Source organism: Pomacea canaliculata, linkage group LG7 (assembly GCF_003073045.1).
Source record: "Pomacea canaliculata isolate SZHN2017 linkage group LG7, ASM307304v1, whole genome shotgun sequence".
Taxonomy (NCBI): Eukaryota; Metazoa; Mollusca; class Gastropoda; order Architaenioglossa; family Ampullariidae; genus Pomacea; species Pomacea canaliculata.
Window position 1 is genome coordinate 19,558,917 of NC_037596.1, and position 25,767 is coordinate 19,584,683.

General features: G+C 47.2%; 1 protein-coding gene across 1 annotated transcript; it reads left to right on the plus strand.

The window, feature by feature from the left end:
* The first annotated feature begins 1,745 nt into the window (after positions 1–1,745).
* On the plus strand, positions 1,746–25,678 carry LOC112568671 (multidrug resistance-associated protein 1-like). The gene is given in 31 exon segments (XM_025246078.1): positions 1,746–2,258; positions 5,520–5,699; positions 6,413–6,541; positions 7,128–7,255; positions 7,517–7,642; positions 8,083–8,144; positions 8,732–8,872; positions 9,500–9,796; positions 10,047–10,227; positions 10,642–10,962; positions 11,561–11,698; positions 11,953–12,099; positions 12,507–12,591; positions 13,037–13,106; positions 13,481–13,607; positions 13,833–14,009; positions 14,578–14,745; positions 15,394–15,580; positions 16,012–16,099; positions 16,529–16,664; positions 16,750–16,981; positions 17,853–18,163; positions 18,472–18,523; positions 18,526–18,670; positions 19,567–19,690; positions 19,940–20,041; positions 20,613–20,759; positions 21,961–22,119; positions 22,490–22,656; positions 22,853–23,047; positions 23,317–25,678. Coding segments are annotated over 30 exon segments (4,557 nt in total). The 5' UTR covers positions 1,746–2,258; positions 5,520–5,596; the 3' UTR covers positions 23,429–25,678.
* Positions 25,679–25,767: the final 89 nt, after the last annotated feature.

Genomic DNA, 25,767 nt, shown 5'->3' on the forward strand with positions numbered 1-25,767 from the left:
AGTCGTCACCTAACACTGGGATAACATGCAAGTATGAGCTAACATACTAACACTAACACTAACCTTAGACTGATGTACGCACTCAATACACACAAACACTAACCCAGCCTGACTGAGATTGTGTACCAAACACACAGACACTAACCCCAGGCTGATATCATGTGCACACTCAATACACACAAACAAACACTAACCCAGTCAGGCTGATATCGTCTTCGCACCCAATGAACAAACACTATCTCTAACCTAAGACTGATGTACACACCCAATGCACACAGTCACGGACCACGGATCGTCTCCGCCTGTCAGAGCAAGGGACATAATCTGCTGTCATCATGCACAAGGTGTCGGTCAGCTGCTGTGTGCTTCCCCTTTGAGTGTCAGACGACATCAAGCGACAGAAAGTTTGGTATCAACCAGCAGCAGGACAGTCACCATGCACGATGGCACCACGTGATGTCTCCATACACAGTGCACGGACTGAGAAATGCATGAAACCTAGTTTGGTAGCAGGCAGTAGTAGCCTGTAGTCTTCTACTGTAGTCTGTAGTCTGTAGCCTGTAGTCTTCTACTGACATCACCTAGTGTTGAGCTGTTCTACTGACATCACCTAGTGTTGAGCTGTTCTACTGATATCACCTAGTATGTTAAGCTGTAATCTCCTACTAATCTACTAATTTTCTACTAATCTACTAATCTCCTACTAATCTCCTACTAATGCTTGATTCTGGTGGAGGAGTGGGGGAGAACATTTCTGGTTGGAAAGGAAGAGAATAACTTATATTGAATGAATGAGGATATGATAGTATTGTTGTAATGAAAAGCTCGTGCCGAATGTCTATCATATTTTAAAGACCAAAAGGTGTGATCGGACATGGTTGCTAGAAATGAGTAATGGTTTATATCGCCGACAGAAATGTATTTATATTTCTTGTATTAAGTTACTGATGACAGTGAGGAGGACAACGGAATCTCCAGGTACAGGAGCGCCATGACAGAGGACCAGACCCCATACATGGTGCAAAGGTACTTCTCCTGTATTTCAAATATTCAAAAAAGCAAAGAATGACCCCCTGACCACCTCGTGCTCAGGCGACTAGGGTGCGGACACTGCAGTGTACCCGCCATTTCTACCCGAAACCTGGGGGACAAGTCACCTGCTCCAGGATCACTCCCCTCACTCACTCGACGACCGGGCGGCTGACCAGGTGAGGGTGACATACCCGGTACACTGGGGGTACAGTCTCTTGTCAAAACCCTCCTTTAGTTGTGGGCCCTGGTTGTCCTTATGGACCCCCCCACACACACACACACACACGCACATCAACTGACGTCGGTGAGGCGCCTGTTACCACACTAACATCACAACACGCAGCAACGTACGGCTTCCTAAATAATGAATGAAAAACCGTGTGGTGCGCACTGTGAGTGTGTGTGAACTTGTGAGTGTGTGTGCTTGTCTGTGTGCTTTTGTGTGTGTTTGTGTGTGTGAACTTGTGTTTGAGTGTCTGTGTGTGCGCTTGTGTGTGTGTGCTTGTGTGTGTGTTTGTGTGTGTGTGCTTTGTGTGTGTGTGTGTGTGTGTGTGTTTGTGTGTGTGTGCTTGTGTGTGTGTGCTTGTGTGTGTGTTTGTGTGTGTGTGCTTGTGTGTGTGTGTGTGCACTCGTGTATTACCTACGTTATGCACGGTCACGTGCCTAGTCTTCAGCCCCTACACGGGGTGGAATCTCGGGGCTGCGCCGTTAGTCTTGTTTTGCCGAGTCACAGTGTAAGGGTGCGCATGGCCGGCTGACGAGTGCGGATCTACTTTCAACCTTTGTCCTTTGATGACGAGGCACTATCTGTGCACTCACCCGTGTTGCACACGCAGCACCCGAGTGACTTTCGATAGACTAGCAATCTACCCGAGGCCTACCTGACGGCTGATTACCAAGCTACGCCGCTCATTGATCCTGAAGATATATATATATACTGTACAGACCGGGTACACACCGGGTCCTCCTGGCGAAAGTGCAGGCGGCAAAGAGTACAGCACACCTATGATGGTCATCGCCTCATTAACGATGTTGGCATCATCAAGTGTTTGAGAAACCTAACACTGAGTGAGCAGACGAGTACTTATGTCACTTGAACTCTCGTCTCTACCCTCGCCCTCGCTACTCGCTGTTGTCGTCGGCCCGGAGAACTCTTCACTGTTGAAGGTGAATTAGAAATGGCAGACGACAGCTTCAGTCAGTTCTGTGGGAACAGCTCCATTTTCGTGAGTACATGTTTCTACTCACCCATGTCTTCATCATATATATATATGTCTTATGTCATGCGCTGTGCCACTGTCAAACCTTGACCCCCTGACGGTGGCAGTCAAGCCGGGGGACACGCTGTCGGTCGTTTGATATCAAAGGTAAGTTTAGAGGTCGCTGATAACACGTACGTCAGGTGCACACAGGTGAGGTGGCGACCTCAGGGATGTACTGATGTGAGGTACCCATCCTGTACTTGCTTGGTGCACTCATGCACGGTACCCCATGGTGGCTACACTTGCTACAAGTGCTCTTGGTGAAAGTGAAAGGTGAAGTGATATCACTGCTACTTCTCTAACTCACACTCACACTCACTCACAGGGAGGAGAGGTTGATGATGTCAGATGACTTGCTGCAGTACTTCTGCACGTGTAATGCCTTTGCCCTCAAATTAACAAAGACGATTGACGGGTACGAGACACCGTGACAGGTACCCACAGTGTAGCCATGTACCCCTGAGGCAACAGTCTTACGTATAACAAGCGACGATAGAGTGCGTTATGCCTCCATACCTTGTCTTGTATCCTCCCTACCTTGTCTTGTATCCTCCATACCTTGTCTTGTATCCTCCCTACCATGTCTTACATCATCTCTACCTTGTCTTGTCTCTACTAAGTCTTGTACCTCCTTTATCTATCTTATACCTCCTTTACCGACTATCATGTCTTCTCTTCTGACAGTTAGCAATGTTTGAGTACAGTTGTTCTTACGGGGGCCAAAGTGGGTCACGGCGGGTCGTGTAGCGGTGAGTTCAAGTTGTGACCTGAATACAAGTCGGTGATGAGGCTACGGACACCGCCGCGCACAGGTAAAGTGCGTTTGACCTCGCGCGACTCAACTGAGTGACAGTCCATGACCACCAGGCGACAGACACCAGGACAACCTGCAGACACTGGGAGGAGTGTGTCACACCTTAGGAGAGTGACGAAAGTGACGTAGTGACGTGACAGGTGGTGTTACATGTACGTGTAATACGCGTATTAATCAGTGCATTTGTATTATGACGTACATCACTTCAGCTTTCTACAGAAATAGCATTGAGTGAATTATTGTTGATGTTTGGTTCTACTCTTCTACCTCATCCAGGTGTGGTTCACTGTGTCTAATGGCACTTCACTGCCCACTGGTTCTTATCTAATGTTGATTCATCATTACTGGTGCTCATTACAAGTACAGATTATTATTATTTATTATTATTATAGTTTTGCCGCAGGTCTCCACGTCTAACGACATGTACCCAGGGATCAGGTTTATCACGAACAGCAAACCTAAGACTTGTGTGTGGGGTCGGGTAGCTAAGTGACTTCTTGTCCTGTGACCAACGGTCCAGCAGACGCTGATGTTTATTAGAAAGAACGTGTCTTGGCGGGTACTTCATTCAACTCGGTGTGCTACCCTCTCTCCTTCCTCGGCAGTACTGAGTTCATCCGGGCGTTCTTTCTGCTGGTCTCGGGTGTACACTGTAGCTATGTACACTGCATAGTCTGAAGTATAGCTATGTACACTGTGTGGTCTATGATGTAGCTATGTACACTGCATGGTCTGCTATGTGCACTGTGTGGTCTCCCGTCAAGCGTGACGAAGAGATTTGTGCCGTTACGAGTTAGGTAAAGGTCAAAGTAAGACAGTAGCTTAGCAACAAGGACACAAGGACAGGTGTTGTGTAAGAGCAGGATACCTGAGACGTCACACTTAAAGACCAACCGAATGGTTTGTGTTATTTAAAACTATTGGTAGATACATGCGATATAAGCCTCGAATTTAAAGTTCACCTCCCAAAACCCATCCGTTAGTTAATTATCCGCTGCCATTGGCACGTGCGATCAACGAGCGCTCATAGTGTACTACGTCATGCTAACAGTGTACTACGTCACGTTGGTGCACCACTCACAACATTGCCAGCTGTACAGCCCACAACCTAGCACAGCACTTCACAAGACAATCACGTGACTACTCACAACCGAACACAACACTTCACAGCGCAGTGGGGCGTCAGTCAAGGCAGTCGACAGATCAAACACCTGCCCCATGACACCGGATATGTAATCCTCACCTTTGACACACCACAGTTGATATGTAATCCTCACCTTTGTCACACCACAGCTGATATGAAATCCTCACCTTTGACACACCACAGCTGATATGTAATCCTCACCTTTGACACACCACACAGCTGATATGTAATCCTCACCTTTGACACACCACACAGCTGATATGTAATCCTCACCTTTGACACACCACACACAGCTGATATGTAATCCTCACCTTTGACACACCACACAGCTGATATGTAATCCTCACCTTTGACACACCACACACAGCTGATATGTAATCCTCACCTTTGTCACACCACAGCTGATGTGTAATCCTCACCTTTGACAGTCCAGTGATGACTGATGTCTGTCAAGTCGTTATCCAAGATGAAGGCCTGCAGCCTGTTATTCAAGGTGCTGACGATGAACATAATGAAAGTCACGTGCGTAGTTTGTTTATTATCCGGAAGTTGATATTTACTTTGAAATTTTCACAGCTGACCCTGACATTGTGCGACCTAGGTCATCCTCAAGCTTTGTGTACAGATGACTTGTCCTTGCCGCACACACTCGCCAACACACAGTCACGTGACTTGTCATTCAACAAGACAACTCGCTCTGTGTCTTGCAGCCTGTAAGCATTGATCATATGAACAGAAATGTGGGAAAATAGGAAAATAACTGTTGAAGATAAACTAATTCTTAAAATACAACTCCAAAGTTGCTAATTACACAAAACTGTAATCAACAAATATTCTAACAGAAAGTTTCTCCGTTTTTGCTCTGAAAGAACTCTTCAGTTCATGAAGTCCGCCACAGAGTCAGACGTGATCATGTCTGTTACATCTGTGACATCACAGTCACGGCACCTGATGCTGCACTCAGGTTGCACCAAGAAATTGTTGTGACAAATCTGTCAACAATTATCCAATAAATGACAATTTACTTACAGAAACATTGACGATGGACTTGTGTACAAATGACATTTCACTCCAATACGTGTTGTGTAAACAACGACTGTTTACAAATGACATTTCACTCTAACACGTGTTGTGTAAACAACGACTGTGTACAAATAACATTTCACTCCAATACGTGTTGTGTAAACAACGACTGTTTACAAATGACATTTCACTCCAGCACGTGTTGTGTAAACAACGACTGTTTACAAAGGACCTGTCCTTGCAGGACACAAGTCTGTTGCTGGACAGCGACTGGCCGGCCTTCACCCCGTGCTTCCAGAACTCACTGCTGGTGTGGGTGCCATGCGGGTGGCTGTGGCTGCTCCTCCCTGCTTACCTCCCCTACCTGCTCCGCCTGCACGACGGCGTCAGGATACAGGTGAACGTCCTCAACACACTCAAGACGGTGAGTTTGTCAGCAACACCTCAACCCTCAATATACTCAAGACGGTGAGTTTATCAGCAACACAGAGACACAACGGAGACAGAGATGTGTCACTGACCAACGCGTAATGAGTCACACACTAGTCACCGCCTGTGTCTGTCTGTTGTGTTAATACAAGATGTCTGACAGCGCTTTATTTACAGTCATTGCGTGTCATGTCATATACAGTCTTCAGTGTCAGTGTGTGAAGATCGTGTCACTCAGTGTCAGTGTGTGAAGGTCATGTCACTCAGTGTCAGTGTGTGAACATCATGTCACTCAGTGTCAGTGTGTGAAGATCGTGTCACTCAGTGTCAGTGTGTGAAGGTCATGTCACTCAGTGTCAGTGTGTGAAGGTCATGTCACTCAGTGTCAGTGTGTGAAGATCGTGTCACTCAGTGTCAGTGTGTGAAGGTAATGTCACTCAGTGTCAGTGTGTGAAGATCATGTCACTCAGTGTCAGTGTGTGAAGATCGTGTCACTCAGTGTCAGTGTGTGAAGATCGTGTCACTCAGTGTCAGTGTGTGAAGGTAATGTCACTCAGTGTCAGTGTGTGAAGATCGTGTCACTCAGTGTCAGTGTGTGAAGATCGTGTCACTCAGTGTCAGTGTGTGAAGATCATGTCACTCAGTGTCAGTGTGTGAACATCATGTCACTCAGTGTCAGTGTCAACTACATGTCACCGTGTGTCGTAGCTGCTGTGCCTGCTGCTGGCCATACTGGTGGGGGTGGAGATGCTACGAGCCGGAGACGAGGAAGTGGACGACGGAAGGAAGGTGGCGACAGTCATCTACGTGTCCGGAGGTCTCAAAATGGCGACTTTCGTAAGTCGCACCTGTTTGACCTCACCTTTCTCCATTGCATGAATAATGTACAACAATAAATAACAACAATAATACATCACACACACCGGCTTGCACATCACTGTTCCATTGTGACAATGGTGCTGACGTCACTGTGTTGTGTAACACAAACATCAGCGGCTGACTACGTCATTTCCTGTTGACGTCTGAACACTTTACATGCATGCAGGCTGTTCACACAAAGAACACGGTGCGGTCCACACCTTGGTGAAAGTAACATAGTGAAGTAACGAAAATAGTGTTCTACACCCTGTGGTAGTCAATTAACACATTGTTCTACATCCTGTTACAGACAGCTAACACATTATTTTACATCCTGTTATATACAATTAATACATTATTCTACACGTTGTTAGCTGATACATATTCTACACCCTGTTTTATGCAAGATATTATTCTACACTCTGTCATATACACCTAACACATTATTCTACATCCTGTTCCAGACAGCGAACACATTATTCTACATCCTGCTATGCACAGCATTAATCTACACCCTGCTACACACATATGTCTGTAACCTTTCTCTGTGATGTCTTGACCCCAGCTGCTGGCGGGGGCCTGGTGCAGGTGGAGAGAGTGAAGGGTGTTGTAACCTCGGGGGTGCTGTGGCTGTTCTGGTTTTTCCTGACCATCGCAGGTATCGTCCCCTTCTACACCAAGATACACCAAGAGGTGAGGATGGTGACACCAGCTGTAACGGTAACCCGCTGTGTGCTCAGAGTTTGTAACGCATACATAGGAATATTACATTGGGATATAGTGTCACGTGCATACAAAGGAACATTACATTGGTATATAATGCCACGTGCATATAATGCCACGTGCAGTCACCGATACCATAACAATCAAGTGTCACCCGACACTGGCTGCTGTATGCAAATTACAAAGGTCAAGGAACGTCAACCAATCATCAGATGTGTGTGTGTGTTACAGGAATACAACTCGTCGCTGTTCATGTTCGCTCTCTACTACATCTACTTCGCTCTGGTCCTCACACAACTGGTTCTCCACAGCTTTGCCGATAGACTCGGTCGTCATGGTTACCAGTTCCTGGGACAGGTGTGTAGGCGCTTGGCTTCAGGCGAGACTGCCACAGGTCTGATGACAAACTTTGACATAGTTTGATCGCGGGGACATTGCCACCGCTGCCTGCTGACAGTTGTAACAGTTGTAACAGCGACAACAGTTGTAACCGTTGTAACAGTGGCAACCGTTGTAACAGCGACAACAGTTGTAACGGTTATAACAGGTGTGACAGCGACAACAGTTGGATGAGCCCTTGTCTACCGTGTGCTCACCTGGACAGACTGCGCTACTCACGCACATTGACACACTGTGTAGACATGTAGCAATAATGATATTGTTGTGTTGTTGAAAAATGTAACATACACTCGACAGAGCACTTTCAAATGTGCATGTGTGTGTGTGTGGATGTATACGTGTGTGTGCATGATTGTGTGCATGTGTGTCTGTACGTGTGTGTGTGTTTGTTTGGACAGAAACCATCTCCTGAGGTCCTCGCGTCGTTTCCAAGCCGCCTGGTGTTTTGGTGGATCAACAGGTGCGTGTTACGTCACAAGCGTCACCACCTCTACCGTTACCATGGTTACCGTAATTAAAACGTGACTTGTAGGTCTTCATCGCTTGCATTGTCAAATCACTTTCATTTCTCGTCTCGGGCACGCTGTTCTTTCTCGGCACGTGGCATCTGTTTACAGGGCTGACTGCTTGCCGTGATGTAGTCTTAGTTGCTGGCACGGCGTAAAACACAAGTCACACACACACATACACACACATACACACATTTACACTCCTCATTGACCTCATCGTCGCCTTTCTCCACACCTCGTCGTCCTTGTCATCATGTGACCAGTTGGCTAGCATGGACAGACAACCTCCACCAATCAGTAAGCGCTGACACTCAGTGACACACACGTGTCAGCACCGACACATGATTGGTATTGTAATGAGTTACTATTCATGACACAAGGACAGTCCGTCACACGCGCTATTAATATCGAGTTGCAGTGTCCTTTAACCCTTTGACCTATACTCCACACAGAGACTGGTTGTCCATCAGCCAGTGTACTAGTGTACACCTTCACGCTAAGGTGAAAGGTCAGTGTATCACACGTCGTCCTGTTTCAGTCTGGTTGTTCGCGCGTACCGCCATGGCCTGACGCAGGATGACCTCTTTGACCTCCACCCACGTGACCAGTCAGCGCGCGTCGTACCTGAGTTCCAAGCGGCCTGGGAGCGCGAGCTACAGCGTGCAGACAAGCGAAACAGGTAGTGTGACTACAATAGGTAGTGTTACTGTTACAGGTAGTGTTACAGGCAGTGTTACTACAATAGGTAGTGTTACTGTTACACGTAGTGTGACTACAATAGGTAGTGTTACTGTTACACGTAGTGTGACTACAATAGGTAGTGTTACTACAATAGGTTGTTGCACTTGCAGGTAGTATTATTACAGGTCGTGTTACGTTAAATGTTAACAATACTCTTGCAGATAGTTTTGCATCTACAGGATGTAATACTACAATATTGTGTAGCACTATGACAGGAGGCGTTACTGCTAAATGTAGGGAAAGCTGTTACAGATACAGGATGTATAACACAGGCGTTACTGCTACATGTAGTGAAGGTGTTACAGGTGTTACAGACACACGACTATTTGTGTCTCCACACACAGACCGTGCTACACACCGTGTTGCCTAGCGACTCACGTGCACGTAGCCAGTGGCTGTCTTGTCCACTCACACTATGTTTGTATGTGAGCGAAAGAAAAATGTCTGTCTTGCCTTCCTGGGACAGACAATAAAGTTGATTTGATGACAGGCTCATTACGTGTCACAACATGTCGTGGCGATGTTTCCTCATGTTGACCCTGTTGACCCTGTGGTCTGTGGCCAGGGAGCGGACACTGCGCGCAGCGCGCGAGGACGTGTACGTCTGGTATCGCCATGGTGACAAGGTGTCGCACCACGCACAGCAGCACGAGCCCACGGAGACGACGTCACTGCTGGCCTCCACTGACGTCAGCATTGGAAACGGCGCAGTCAAGGGCGGTAAGCCAGACAAGAAGAGCAAGATGGTGGAGGCCTCCCTGTTCCGCGTGCTGGTCAAGACTTACGGCCTTGAATTTATCAAGTCCTTCGTCTGCAAACTCATCTACGACCTCCTCCAGTTTGTTGGACCGATGCTGCTCGAGTGAGTTGTGTCCCTTGTCACATTACCGATGACGTGTAGTGTAGATAAATGTCTATGCGCCCCCTCCCCCTATCCATCTCCCTCACTCTAACGACAAATACATCCCTGTGATAAGCTACGCTAATATCTTATAACGCACTACACACTAACCTAGCTAACGCTAACGTCTTACCTACGTCACATTAGCGCTATAGCAGGTGACCATAATATGACCAGTCACGTGCTCATGACGCATTGCCTGTCGGGACAGCGTCCTCATCGCCTACACCAACCACAAGGACAGCGAGGCGCAGTGGAAGGGCTACGTGTACGCATGCGCCATGTTCGTGGTGGCAGTGGCGGCCTCTGTCTTCTTCCACCAGCAGTTCCACATCAGCATGACGCTGGGCATGAGAATCAAGTCCGCTCTCATCTCCGCCCTCTACAGGAAGGTGGGTGTGTGTGGTGCACCTGTCTACACTCAGTGGTCAGCAGCAACACGATTACTCGCATCTCTAGACACGGTGACCTCTGACCCCTACACAAAAGTCGAAGTAACAAATCTCCTCCTTAACCTTTTACAACCTACGTGTCACTGACACTGAATTTGCGTCCTTAACCCTTCTGATCACGTGTGTTGGTGTGACACAAGTCGTGTTCACTTGGTTGGACATCCTGACTGCAGGATCTGATTGTTCGTTTGATTGTAGTCCCTGTCTACTTGGCTCTCCACTTGTTTTAAGCTCTGACCCTGGCTGTCTAGTTGTCTATAGGAGCTGACCCTGGTTGTCTACCTGTCTATAGGCCCTGACCCTGGTTGTCTACCTGTATATACACCCTGACCCTGGTTGTCTACCTGTCTACAGGCGCTGACCCTGAGTAACGAGGCGAGGAAGGGGTCGACTGTGGGCGAGATCGTCAACCTGATGTCTGTAGACACCCAGCGGCTACAGGACGTGGCTGGCTACCTGTGGTCCATCTGGTCCTCGCCGCTGCAGATCGCCCTGGCGCTGGCGCTGCTGTGGGGTCAGCTGGGGGTCTCGGTGCTGGCCGGCCTGGCCATCATGGTGCTGCTCATCCCTGTCAACGCCGTGGTGGCCACCAAGACCCGCAAGTACCAGATGCAGCAGATGAAGCTGAAGGACGCGCGCCTCAAACTCATGAACGAAGTGCTGTCCGGCATTAAGGTCAGTCAGTGCAGTTGTTTATTCCACGTAGATATGGTTGAGTAAACCGTCAGGTAACGGAGAGGTCTGTTTACAACTTTGTTCACATTTGAATACAATAGTTTCATTGACATGCGGAGGTTGTTTGTAGTTCTGTCTGCATCAAGTCCTCGTTACACAAATAATCTGCTTCTTCGGCTAAACGCGTTTAGTTCTCGGACAGCCTAGGCTAGAATATTCTATGGAAGGTTGGCTTGCCTCAAACACAGACCTCGTGCTGCTTTATTTCAAACAAACAATCGTTTAACGATGAGCTCGAGCAGCATGCCCTCCTTGGCCTTGATGACCCGTGTGTCCTGTCGTGTCCCGGATGAAAACCTTTAAGATTTTTTTTATATCAAGCAAGAAGTTGTTCAGTTAATTGTCTGTTTATGTCGCCAACGATAGGTTAACGTTATTCCACTTTTTAAAAAAATGAAAGCATAGCCTTGTAGACTTACATTGTTGTTACAGAGGCACCTGTGCTAGAAATCTCAATCTTATTTTGACCACTGAGAAACATGGAGTCTTTCGTTTACCCAAGAAATGTCATCATCTGAAACTGTGTTCTACCTGTCAGGTGCTCAAGTTGTACGCGTGGGAGAAATCTTTTGAGGAAAAGGTGTCTGACATCAGAAACAAAGAGTTGCAGGTGTTGCGGAAGTCGGCATACCTCAACGCCTTCTCCACCTTCGTGTGGACGTGTGCACCTTTCTTGGTAATCGTCTTTTGGGGTCGTCCTGCTGTTAGCTTGGATTGATTACCGTGATACTGGCATAGGGGCTTACTGCCTGTGTGTGTGTGTGTGTGACTCCAGACAATACTTGTTTGTCTGTGTGTGTGTGGCTCCAGACAATACTTGTGTGTCTGTAGGTCACTCCATGCAATGCCTGTTTGTCTACATGTGACTCCAGGGAGTACCTGTTTGTCTGTGTGACACCAGCCAATACCTGTTTGACTCTGTGACCCTAGGTGACCCTGGCGACCTTTGCCACGTACGTGCTGGCGTCTGAAGACCATTACCTTGACGCTCAGAAAGCCTTCGTGTCGCTGTCTCTGTTCAACATCCTGCGCTTTCCTATCAACCTGCTGCCCATGATCATCACCTACATCGCCCAGGTAAGTGTGTGTGTGTGTGTGAGCGCGGGCATGCGCGTGCGTGCTAGAGTCAGCACAAAGACGACACGAGCGCTAAAGTAAACTGTTATCAAGTCCAACATTTCTGGCACAGGTCACTACCGGATACAGAATTATTTCAATGTCTCCTGTCAATCCTGACCACAAGCGGTGAAAGTCATGCAGCGTTTGTCAAATAAATGATTTTGACTAGTTTGCACACTCTACCTTACGTGAACAAGTCCGTTATGTTTCTATTTGCCATTACTTATTCTCTTAAAATAAAATCTCACATTCTGATGTTAGTGTGTTTACACTAAAGTCTCACCTTCTGATGTTAGTGTGTTTACACTAAATGCCAGACATAAGTTACACTTTGTGCCATGATGCTACTGCTGTCTGTCCATCAGGCCCAGGTGTCTGTGTCTCGCATTGGAGCGTTCCTGAGGAACTCTGATCTGAACAGCTCCAACGTCCACTACGACAGCAGTGCAGGTACAGGTTGTGATGGCTGACAGCAATCCTGTACCTGGGACTACTTCACTCTCATTTCTCCTGTTTGCCTAGCAAGCTGCTTCTCCATCTTTCTCTCTCCTCCACACACGCCATACTTCTCTCTTTCTCTCCTCCACACATGCCCTACTTCTCTCTCTCTCCTCCACACATGCCCTACTTCTCTCTCTCTCTCCTCCACACACGCCCTACTTCTCTCTCTCTCTGCCTTTGTCCTGATTTCCGAGGGACGCTCACTGAACTAATGCACAAGATAGGTGCGAAGGACGGCGAGAAGAGCAGAGTACCGAATATTTATGTTGGTACCCGTCAGTTGATGATTTCATTAACATTAAATGTTACATTTGCATGATGCCTTCTATCTCTAAGAGAGAGACACGTGCACACACACACACACACGACTGAACTTATGACCTTTTTTATTCAGAGGAAGCTGTGCTCATCGACAAGGGGACGTTCACCTGGGACACACAGCTGCCCACACCCACTCTCAGAAAGTAAGACAGCTGCTGGTCTACACTCTCAGATGTTACTCTCTCTCTCTCTCTCTCAGATATCCACTCTCTCTCACTCAGATATTCACTCCCACTCTCACTCACTCCCAAATATCCTTTATGGGGAGGACTGCTCAGTGAGCTGTCGATGTAACGTCTGCTGGTGATGGTGAGGTCAACAGTCCTACACGAATGACAACAACCCAGAATATTGGTGTCACCAGCAGCGGACGCCACATATTTATGTTGCTAAATATAATTTCTAGTATTCTTGAGAACATTGTCACGAGTCCAGTAACACTACTCACATCATCGTCACCACACAACCGTCAGCTAGTTGTCCTTTGTTTCGTGCACTCGTTCCATTTTAATTCTAGCATCAACCTCAAGATTCAGCGCGGCCAGCTGGTGGCAGTGGTGGGCCAGGTAGGCGCAGGTAAATCCTCACTGGTGTCCGCCATGCTGGGCGAGCTGGAGAAGCTGTCTGGTCACGTGGTTGTACAGGTTGGTCGAGGATGTTTTGTTTTCATCTAAATCTAGTTCCTCTGGTTCATTTGTTCACATGAGGAATTCAGCAACGTTGTTTTACCGTTTAATTGTTTACTTTCTGTGAAGTGTGTGTATGCAGGTGACAGTGTTTTTGTTTTTGTTTGTTGTTGCATCTCTCTGATATCTTGACGTAACCTCTGTGTGGTGACGTCTGCTTTGTGCACCTTTGTGCCGTCACAGAGCAGCGTGGCGTACGTGGCGCAGCAGGCGTGGATCCAAAACGTCACACTACGTGACAACGTTCTCTTTGGCTCGCCCTACCACCAGCGCCAGTACGACAAGGTGCTCGACGCATGCGCACTCAGACCTGACCTTGACATTCTACCTGGAGGCGACATGACAGAGATCGGTGAAAAGGTATGACTATAGTGGCTTCAAGTGATCTTGCAGATGATTGGCCCTCACTTTATGTTACCTTCTCCGCCCCACCTATTCTCAAACGTCACACCCATGGCCCACACGAATGTTGAGGGTTGGGCCCACGTGATCTGAAGGGCACGAGGCCCACACAGTGATAGGGGCACAAGGCTCAGACTCAGATGAATGTGATAAATAGCATTTACAGGCTCTTTGACTCTTCTTAGAACTCTTGGTCACGTGTTAAGGTCGCTGTTCTTACTCTTGACAACGAGAAATGTCCTGTGGGGGGTTGAGCTTCAGTGCAGAGCACCAAGGTAAATGAGTAGATTGACAGGTGTAAACAGTTAGAGCTGTGTGCAGGCTATGAACTAGAGTGGGTTGACAGGTGTAAACAGCTAGAACTGTGTGCATGTACATGTATACTGCTAGAGTGGGTTGACAGGTGTAAAAAGCAGTTAGAGCTGTGTGCATGCTATGAACTAGAGTGGGTTGACAGGTGTTGAACTGTGTGCAGGCTGTTAACTAGAGTGGGTTGACAGGTGTAAACAGTTACAACTGTGTGCAGGGCATCAACCTGAGCGGAGGTCAGAAGCAGCGGGTCAGCCTGGCGCGTGCTGTGTACAGTGACGCCGACATCTACCTGTTGGACGATCCGCTCAGCGCCGTGGACTCGCACGTGGGCAAACACATCTTCCAGCAGGTCATCGGCAGCAAGGGGCTGCTGCACAAGAAGGTAGAGAGTGGGGAGGGTAGCAAGCTCCGGGTATCTGGATGTACCGCATACATTGCCAGGTGTTTAGATGCACGGTATAAACTAATAGTCAGGTGTGATGTGTGAGTCACTTCCATGATGTACAGCACAAACAATAGTCAGGTGTGATGTGTGGGGATGGAGGTAGCTCCATGCTCAATGTTTAATTCACTGATGCATGGACATCTTACGGGACTCAGAAAAGAGACAAAGAAAGTTGTGTTATATAAATAACACGATACAAATAACATTAAATAATATCATAGATGTTAGATGTAGCTGATATAATCGAGAGTTGTGTATCTGTACAGTGAGTAAAGGTGGGACTTGAGAAAGTTGGCAGAAAGCTGCTACACGACAGCTGTGCAAATAAAGTCTGCAAAATGTCGCACACACAGCTGTGTAGAGACTAGCCACGGATTTACACAAATACACCGAGAGAACCCGCTGACGTGTAGATACCGAGCTGTGACGTGTTGAGATGTTTGTAGGGTACCTTTGTCTGGGTACAGAGTCCTGCAGGGTAAATCCATTCCACTGTGTGCAACAGAACGATGAGGCCAGTCAACTGTGGTAGCTCTCTGTGACGTTGTCCCTCGCTAACGTGTATACGTCACATGTCACGTGCAGACTCGCGTGCTGGTGACGCACGGCGTGCACTGGCTGCCTATGTGTGACGTCATAGTGGTGATGACTGACGGGAGGATCTCGGAGATGGGTTCTTACGATGAGCTGCTGAGCCACGGCGGCGACTTTGCGCAGTTCCTCAAGACCTTCTTCACCCAGAACCCCGACAGCGACGACGACGACCCCGAAAGTAAGTTGTGCAGCTTCTGGATGTGCACTTGAGCTCGACAAAGCCTCCATGTAACCGCAGTAGACTAGACAGGATGATACAAAGCACACCTGGCATCACCACCTCAGCCATCGTCGTCCAGACCAACAGATGTGACGTCTACCCACACTTAGGTTACACTAAAGGTTACACTACGATGACGTACACAAGTAGGTTACACTAAAGGTTACACTAAGATGACATACATCAGCAGGTGTAATTAGATGATAATCTACAGACGAGAGAGGAGAGGAGAAGAGCTACCTGGCGCCAGCCAGTTGTGCAAGTTGTTGGTGGAGGAGGCTGGCATGATGCAGCGTCTGTGACGTACTGTAGTTTATCTTGTAATGCGCGTGACGTGCTCGCCTCATTTGTGTGCATGGTGAATGACTCCGACTGTTGGTTGTCTGCAGTCCAGGCCATCAAAGCCAAGATTCTGGAGAGAGTGGACTCCGTGACCTCTGACACCGCTGCGACCTCAGGCGACGAGCAGGTCTCCAAGTACGTAGTCGTCACTTGAAATGTCCGTTGAGTAAAAACATTCAAGCTGTTAGTGACGAGACGCACAGACTTCCTACTGACAGGAATTGTGTGTGTGTGCCAAGCTACATGGCGATGTTTTCTGTCATGACAGTGAAGGCAGCCTGACATCACAGGTTGTCACTGCCAGAATGTTCCTGTACTTGTGCTGTGTATCACGTGACCATTCATTTCCTGTCCACATCCTGTCCACATGCTGTCCTCTTCAAATGCCCGCAAACAGTCGCTCAGCGTTCAGTTCTTATAATGGAAACCCAATCATTACAGTCCATACATAGATACATAGATGTAACTTAGTAACCTACTTACTGTGGAGCTCACACTTAGTCACAACACTATTTATATGTGAGTGTGTGTGTTGATATGTATATATTTGTGTGTGTGATGCAGACGTCACACTGCGTCACGACAGACAAGCGCAGCGCCATCAGAGAAGAAAGACAAGACCGATAACCCAAAGGACAAGGAGAAGCCAGCTGCTGCCAAAGATAAGCTGATAGAAGAAGAAAAATCGGAAAAAGGAAAGGTAATGTGTAGATTCGTTTACTTACATTACCATTGTCAGGGTTAAGGTGTGGGACTGATGATGATGATGATGATGATGATGACAGGTGAAGATGGCGGTGTTCATGAACTATTTCCGGGCCATCGGTCTGGGAGTGTCGGCGTTGGTGCTGCTGCTGTTCGCCGTGTACCAAAGTCTCAGCATGTACTCCAGCATCTGGCTGTCTGACTGGACGGATGACGCGCTGCTGGCCAACAGCAGTCTACGCAACACCAGCCAGTACCAGGACCGCAACTACCTCTACCTGGGTGTCTACGGGGCGCTGGGGGTCGGCCAGGGTCAGTGACGTACTGAGTTGTACTGTAGAAACTTTATGTTGTAGTAAAGACACCACGTGATTATTACAGGAGCTGTACAGGCTATACTAAAACTGTACTGAGCATGTGGTAATGTATAAACTGTACATGTTGTATTGTATAAACTGTAATGCCGTATTGTATAAACTGTACATGTTGTATTGTATAAACTGTACATGTTGTACTGTATAAACTGTACATGTTGTATTGTATAAACTGTACATGTACTGTATAAACTGTACATGTACTGTATAAACTGTACATGTACTGTATAAACTGTACATGTACTGTATAAACTGTACATGTTGTATTGTATAAACTGTATATGTTGTATTGTATAAACTGTACATGTTGTATTGTATAAACTGTACATGTTGTGTTGTATAAACTGTACATGTTGTATTGTATAAACTGTGTATGTTGTATTGTATAAACTGTACATGTACTGTATAAACTGTGCGTGTGTTACAGTGTATTACTGTATAAACGCTAGGGGTCACGTGATTAGGGACACCGGTAGGGCTGGTAGGTATGAGTGAGTGAAGGAAAAGTGGAGAAGGACAGCGTGTACAGTGAGGGACTAGCACACAGTGAACACAGCGCGTGTAAGTGCCGTGTGGATGTCAGTGTGCATGTGTGTGTTTGGCTGCTTGTGTGTATGGTATGTATGTCTGTGTGCTCATAAGTATTTGTGCATGTTATATGTGTGTGTGTGTGTGTTTGAGACTATGAGTGTCTGTATGTCCATGTGTTTGTGTGTGCGTGTGTGTGTGTGCATATATTGATTTGTGTGTCTGTGTGTATACCTGCATGTTTGTGTATCCATGGTGTGCGTCTGTGTTTCTCCCGACAGCCATCGCGGTGCTGGCCTACTCGGTGCTGGCCTCCGTGTCCATGGTAACGGCGGCCGGAAACCTCCACTCGCGCATGCTCTCTAACGTCCTGCGCGCTCCCATGATGTTTTTTGACACCACGCCGTCCGGCCGCATCGTCAACCGCTTCTCCAGTGACGTGGCGGTGGTGGACAACACTCTGCCCGCCACGCTGCGGATGGTGATGCTGCAGGTGTTCGGCGTCATCGGCACGTTGATCATCATCAGCTACAGCACCCCCATCTTCCTCTCCGTCGTCGTGCCCCTAGGCCTCCTCTACTACCTCGTGCAGGTGAGTGCTCGTGCTACTCCTCCTCCACCTGCTGCAGGTAAGCGTCACTCACTGGTCACGTGTTCTTCTCTCTACCAACCAGCACGAGCTGACTTCCCGAATGTTAATGTGAGTGGTCATCACACGCTAACGAGGATCTTCCGCTAATTTCACTTTAAAAACACAATCTGTGATATCAAGTAGCAGCCCAAGTGCACATGCAAAGTACGAGTGATCTGGAGTGCATGTATTGAGTGCGCATGACAGAGATGACGTCACAGGCTGTGTGGCTGTCAGACGACTGTTAGTTGATGAAGCTGTTATTGCAGCGCTTCTACATCCCCACGTCTCGCGAGCTCAAGAGAATCGAGTCGACCACGCGGTCCCCATCTTCAACCACTTCAGCGAGACCATCACGGGCGCCGCCTCCATCCGCGCCTACAAGTGTCAGCAGCGATTCATCGACGACAACGCCAGCAAAGTCGACACCAACCTCGTCTTCTACTTTGCGGGAATCGCCTCCAACAGGTGAGTAGTTGTCAGTGGGTGCGTGCAAAGGGAATGTGAATGTGACTGGTGTTGTGACTGGTGTGAGAGAGTGTAGAGAACTTCATACTATGAATACGTGACTGGTGTGTGACTGGTGTGAGAGAGTGTAGAGAATTTCATAATGGCTTCGTCACACCACAGAGGTGTAGAGGTGGATGCTGTCTGTCTGCCGAGACCAACGCTTAGCCTCTTGCAAAGTGATCCACTGTTAGTCTCGGCGAGCCTAAATAATGAATGTGACTAACCGGAAGTTTTGGATACACCTGCCTCGTTCTAGTAGTTAACTGGGAAAAAAATCGTCTGCTAGCATTCCAGTAAAACAAGTTCGCGGCGACACCTGCACACCTGTACCAGTAGAGTGTCAGGACATCATTCCTTCTACTCGTCCATTTTCTTCTTTTATTTTGTCAGAACATTAGTTTTGTCAAACACTTTATTATCTTTGTGTGCTGTACGGCAGTCCATGGCCTGTGTTGTGTCAAATAGTGTCAAATAGTGTCAAATTGTGTCAAATAGTCCATGACCTGTGTTGTGTCAGTGTATTTCCACTGTATTGTGTCATACAGACTGTGTCGGCAGGCTTACTGTCTCTGTGTGATGTGTCACACGCATGTGATGTGTCATTTAGACTGTGTGTTGATGTATTTGTTGTCACTGTGATGTGTCATTCAGTATTTTATCACTGTGTTGTGTCATACAGTGTTGGCAGGCTTACTGTCTGTGTGACGTGTCAGGCAGTATTTTCTATTGTGACGTGTCATTTAGACTGTGTGTTGACGTGTTTACTGTCATGTGATGTGTCATGCAGTATATTACCACTGTGATGTGTCACACGTGCGATGTGTTGATTACCTTGATGTCACCTCGTGCTGCAGGTGGCTGGGCTTCCGCCTGGAGTTCCTAGGGAACCTGGTGATACTGGCAGCCGCCATGTTTGCTGTAGGGACCCCGGACCTTCATGGCGGACTGGTGGGGCTGTCCGTGTCGTACGCCATGCAGGTAACACTTGCATCCCCGTTGTTGTTGGGATCATCTCTGTGGTTGTCTTTATCTTATTGACAGGGTCATCACCTTTACTGTCATCATCTGTATGAGTAATGCAGGATAACACCTGATCTCTCCGACGTCAAAGCTGGGCGATGTAGGCAAGACCGATATAGGATGATAGATGTAAGGAGGTATACTGTGCTGTCAGATGATGTTAACAGCTTAGCACAGTGTCATGACATGTCACGGGTCTGTCTCTAGGTGACGCAGGGACTCAACTGGATGGTCAGGATGGTCAGTGACCTCGAAACCAATGTCGTGTCTGTCGAGCGCCTTAAGGAGTACTCGGAGTCCGCCACAGAGGTGTGTGTGTGTGTTTGTTTGTGTGTGTGTGTGTGTGCGCGTGTGTGTGTGTAAGAGTTGGTGCGTGTTTGTCTCTGTGTGTTTGTCTGTGTGTGTGTGTGTAAGAGTTGGTGCGTGTTTGTCTCTGTGTGTTTGTCTGTGTGTGTGTGTAAGAGTTGGTGCGTGTTTGTCTGTGTGTGTTTGTCTGTGTGTGTGTGTGTGTGTGTGTGTGTGTAAGAGTGTGTGCGTCTCATTGTGTGAGAGAGTGAATGAGAGAGAGAGGGGGAGAAGTAGAGAGTACGTCTGTGTGCGTGCCTGGCTGTACGTTACCAATATGTTGTAACATTATTTCGTTCTACTCAATTAGGATCACAGCTGTCTGGTTACACTATTATCACACCATAGTTACTACCACCACATTTTATCAAATTATTGTGACTAAGCGTTACAGTTGCCTGTAAACATAATGATGATGACTATCCTCTAGTGTCATCATCATTCTAGTATTATTATTACTACTCCAGTCCACCAATACAAATTAACTACAATTACCTGAACTATTATGATTGCGACTCACCTGTCCTGTCCTCAGGCTGACTGGGTGCTGCCCGGCAGACGACCACCACGTGGATGGCCGGAGCAAGGGTCCGTGAACTTTGTTGGTTATTCCACCCGTTATCGACCTGGCCTTGACCTCGTACTCAAAGACCTCAGCATCGATATTCAAGGTGGCCAAAAGGTACAGCAGCAGCAAACCTCCATTCATGCAGCATCATGTGAACGACATTAGACTAGAGCAGACCTGGGCAAACGCCGGCCCGCGGGCCGGATCCGGCCCGCCTCCTGTCTCTGACCGGCCCGCCCGCTGGCCGCCCACCAGTAAATATACTATATATACAGTATTGTAAAACTGAGTTAACTATATTAGTCCGGCCCTCTAGAACCATCCCAGTTTCTCATCCGGCCCCTTGGGAAAATTAATTGCCCACCCCTGGACTAGAGGGTCTGCAACATCACCACACGAACTTGTATAAAGCTAGTCTACTGGCCAGTCGTATCATTGCTAGTCCAGTAGCTATTGAAGTGTGTCATTGCTAGTCCACTATAGCTACTTGTATCATTTGCTAGTCTATTGGCCACTCGTATCATTAATAGTCCACTAGCTATTGAAGTGCATCATTGCTAGTCCACTATAGCTACTTGTATCGTTGCTAGTCCACTAGCTATTTGCATCGTTGCTAGTCTATTAGCCACTTGTATCAGTGCTAGTCCACTAGCTATTGAAGTGTGTCATTGCTAGTCCACTATAGCTATTTGTATCATTGCTAATCCAGTAGCTATATCATAGTTAGTCCACTATAGCTATGTGTATCCTTGCTAGTCCACTATAGCTACTTGTACCATTGCTAGTCGCTACAGAGCTCGCACATGAACTTTTACCCACAAAGACCAAAGGGAGAAGACTTCAGATGTAACCGTTGACTGCACTGTCCGACTCACACGTCAGGGGAGAGAAGTCTATAACACTGTCAAGAACTCCCTGAAGACAGTTGCGGATGCTGTGTATAGCAAACACAACGACTGCTTGTGGCAGGTCGTGCATGCTGGGAGGTCAGAGGACGAAGCACAAAGCAAGAGAGAGTAAATCCAACCAACTGTCAACAAACAACCAGCCAGGCGTGGCCACTGTAGTGTGGAGTCACACCCTGGCGCATGCCAGGGTTAGGGTTAGTGTGTAGTGTGGACAATGACCTGGCGGCAGGAGGACCACTGCCGGGGTGGAGGGGGGAATACAAACAACAGAAATAGACTTATCGCTAAATATTAGACTCTTTAAGGAATGTGCACAGAATACTTGCATTACTCATCGAATTACTCATAAATTAGTAAGAAAAAGATAAACACCAGTTGGTACTTACACCGGCGCTCACCTGCTGCAGGTGGGAATCGTAGGGCGGACAGGCGCCGGCAAGTCGTCCATGACGGTGGCGCTGTTCCGCCTGATTGAAGCCGCGAGCGGTAGCATCGTCATCGACGGGCAGGTCATCGGTCACATGGGGCTGCATGACCTGCGCTCACGACTCACCATCCTGCCTCAGGTATGTCACGTCACCTGCTGTTAGCTCTGACGTACAGAAGTACAAAGTGCATTTAGCAGTCATCTGCTACAGTATTACATCATCACAACAGCTCTCGTAAAGCGAAACATCAAATATTAACTGACATTTCGCGCTCACATGCATGAATGCACCTGCCTTTGTCTGTGTCCATAGCAACCACTCTATTTGTGTTGTCATCCGTCGTTATGATAATACAGCATCTTGCGCCCCATGCTATGTAGTAATATCTAAGTATTTGATGTAAAAACAAAACCCGGAAAAACACTGCTGGATGCTGGACTGTGTGCGTAGTAATACATGTGATGTGAAAGTAGTGCAGTACAAGGTGTGGTTGATGTCAACGTTGCAGGACCCAGTGTTGTTCTCGGGATCTCTACGCATGAACCTTGACCCGTTTGACGAGTACTCAGACGTGCAGCTGTGGCAGGTGCTAGAGCACGCTCACCTCAAGAAGTTTGTGTCCGAGATCGAGGCTGGATTACTGTACGAGTGTGGAGAGGGGGGCAGCAACCTCAGGTAACCTTTACACTTTGTAACCTTTACACTGTGTCTCCGTCATTTCAATATCGTTGTTGCCTATTTTACATGCATAAATAATGTAATGTTGTTACGACAAACTAGGCGTGTCTCGTTTTGTGTGGTGCTAGCGTCGACCAATGGTGTCTCGTGTTTCTTGTAAGCGCGAACCAATCATGTCTCGTGTGTTTGCTAGCGTGGGCCAGCGGCAGTTGGTGTGCCTGGCGCGCTCTCTGCTGCGGAAGACGAAGATCCTGGTGCTGGACGAGGCCACAGCAGCGGTGGACATGGAGACGGACCACCTCATCCAGCGGACCATCCGGACCGAGTTCCGCGACTGCACGGTGCTCACCATCGCACACCGCCTCAACACCATCATGGACTACGACAGGTACTCCTTGACCTTTGTTCCTTTACTCTCAGCCTTCACATCTCTCGCCGCTAGTTTCTCCATCGTCAATCGGTTAAGTATGCAGTGAAACATTAGCATTGCTACTCAGTAGCTCACACGCAGGTTGACAGGTTGAGAGATCAGAGAGAGAGAGATCCAGAGCTGACAAACATACAATCAGTAATGAGAATCAGTTTAGTATCAGCACATCATCACGATACAGGTAAATGCTTATCTACACGTGTGTTCGTGTGCGTGTATACTCGCAGGATCCTTGTGATGGACCAGGGTGTCGTCAAGGAGTACGACTCGCCCAGCGTCTTGCTGCAGAACAAGAACAGCATCTTCTACAGCATGGCGCGCGACGCCAACCTCGTGTGAGGCCGGTGATGGCGGACACGATGACAAGTGTAATAACAACCAAGGCAACAGTCAGCAATGGCCTTCACAGGGACTTCTACCCGGTGCTACATCACGAACAGCGAGGCTATGACACAATGTCGGGTCAGCGGAGGTCAAAGGGAACGCGACCATCGGATGCTGGAGGTGGGATTCTCGTGGGTCAAGGATGCCCACAACAAACAGAGAGCTCTCCTGTGGAGGTGGCCTTATGTACTCACCTTACAGTGGCCCACATGCTGGACTGGAATCTTTGACCGTTTATTACAGACACTGTCATTGGTCAGCAGGATGTGGCCCTTGTCGTGGAATGTAGACACTGAGTTGGTCACATGATGTTTACAACACAGAGCGCCAGCATTGATCCATTATTAGTAATCAGTATCAGTAATTACCAGGACTGACTTTAAGACAAATAACTAATCACTCATAGCCTTGAACAAATCACCGGAGTGGGTCGAGATGATGGACAGGTGTGCAAGCGGACTAAGAACAGCTGGCAGTTGACAGTTTGAAGGAAGTGTGAGAGTTGCTATGTATTGTCAGTTATTGTCAGTGTGCGGTGACAGTCAACACACAGTTTGGGAGGGATGGCGGTGTTCCTGTTTGTGGTCACTGTCACTATGTCCACCTGCCACACTTCACAGAGATTTGAACAAAGGTCAGCGAGGTCACCCTCACCTGTGTGTACGTGCGCGTGTGCGAGCGAGATTTTGTTGTGAGAAAAATACCCACAAACAGAATACCCTGGATGTAAATATTTATGAGAACTGTCAGTGTTAGTTCACGACCAAAGTGGTCTTGTCCTTCAGCCATGTGTGTGTTGCTCGTCATTTGTTATCCGCGACATGTGCTTTCCTTAGTGTGTGGAGTGTTTACTGACTTGACTTGTTTATTAACTGTTTACTATTGTGTTTACTGACTTGACTTGTTTATACTCCTTGTGTTTACTAACTTGACTTATTTATACTCCCTGTGTTTACTGACTTGACTTGTTTATACTCCTTGTGTTTACTAACTTGACTTGTTTATACTCCCTGTGTTTACTGACTTGACTTGTTTATTAACTGTTTACTATTGTGTTTACTAACTTGACTTGTTTAGACTCCCTGTGTTTACTAACTTGACTTGTTTATACTCCCTGTAATCATTGAGTGAGTGAGTGACTGACAGACTCATATATGAACAAGCCGAAAAAATCACAGACATTGAAATATCTTTTGTTTCATTATGAATTATAATTGTTAGCGTGTTCTGCTAATTTTTGTTTTAAATAAAAACTTTCCAAGTGCAAAATGATGACAAAAAATGGTGTAGGTCTTATAAACTCAACCACAGGGACATTTCTTCTTGTTAAAATGACTGCAAGATGTGTTATTTGAGAAGTCATTAGTAACTGTTAGCGATTATAAAATGAAGAAAGAATTCAACTCTCGTGTCTTTGTCACCAACAGTTTCTTGTTTGAAGACAGAAAACTATTTTCTTTATCTTCGTCCGAGTTCTCTCCACCAGATCCTTTAAATAAAAACTTTCAAATTCAGAATCAGACATGTTTGACTGCATGGGAAATGGAAATGAGAGAGTTGCTCACAACCAACATGTTTGAGTTGTGAAAGACAGTAAACATCGCGGTCCTTTGTATCCTCCTCCTCCTCCTCTTTGTTTTACACTCACATTATTTTGTAAATGTTACTCGAGTACAATTACCTCAATTTTAATCACTTGAAGGACTGATTAAATATAAAATAAATGTTAACTTAAAGTTTAAACTAAACTGTGTTATTCCATGTTGTATGCTGGAAGTCCAGGGCGCTGTGTAGTGAGAGTTTGTGCAATCAGCTGATGGACAGTTTAGTTTCCGGACCCTTTGTCACACGACCTGAAGACTCGAACCCAGAACAGATTGTTTCACATCCCAAAGTGTGAATGAAACGGTTATACGATGTGTTGAATGTGTTACTAAAGTGTGTTGAATGCCTTGTGTTTGCTGGTGTGTGTTTGTGTGATGTCTGTGCTGCTTGTATCCTCGCCAGCATCTTTGTGTCATCTTGTCGGGGCCAACGGCTGACCAAAACCAACCCTTGAATATTTAGAATAAAGACTTCATACCCGATACATGCTATTTGTTCATTAAGAACTGTCATTAATTTAACAAGTAGATGTGAAGGCTTCTACCAATCAGCTTAATTGCAAGGAGGGACATGTGCCCCCTGAAATAAAATATATGTACAAACCCCAGTGTCATGTTCAGTCTGTACTAGGGTAGCTACATTGTTGATTGTGGTTATGACACCCCAGTCTGGGAATGCTTCCAGTACTG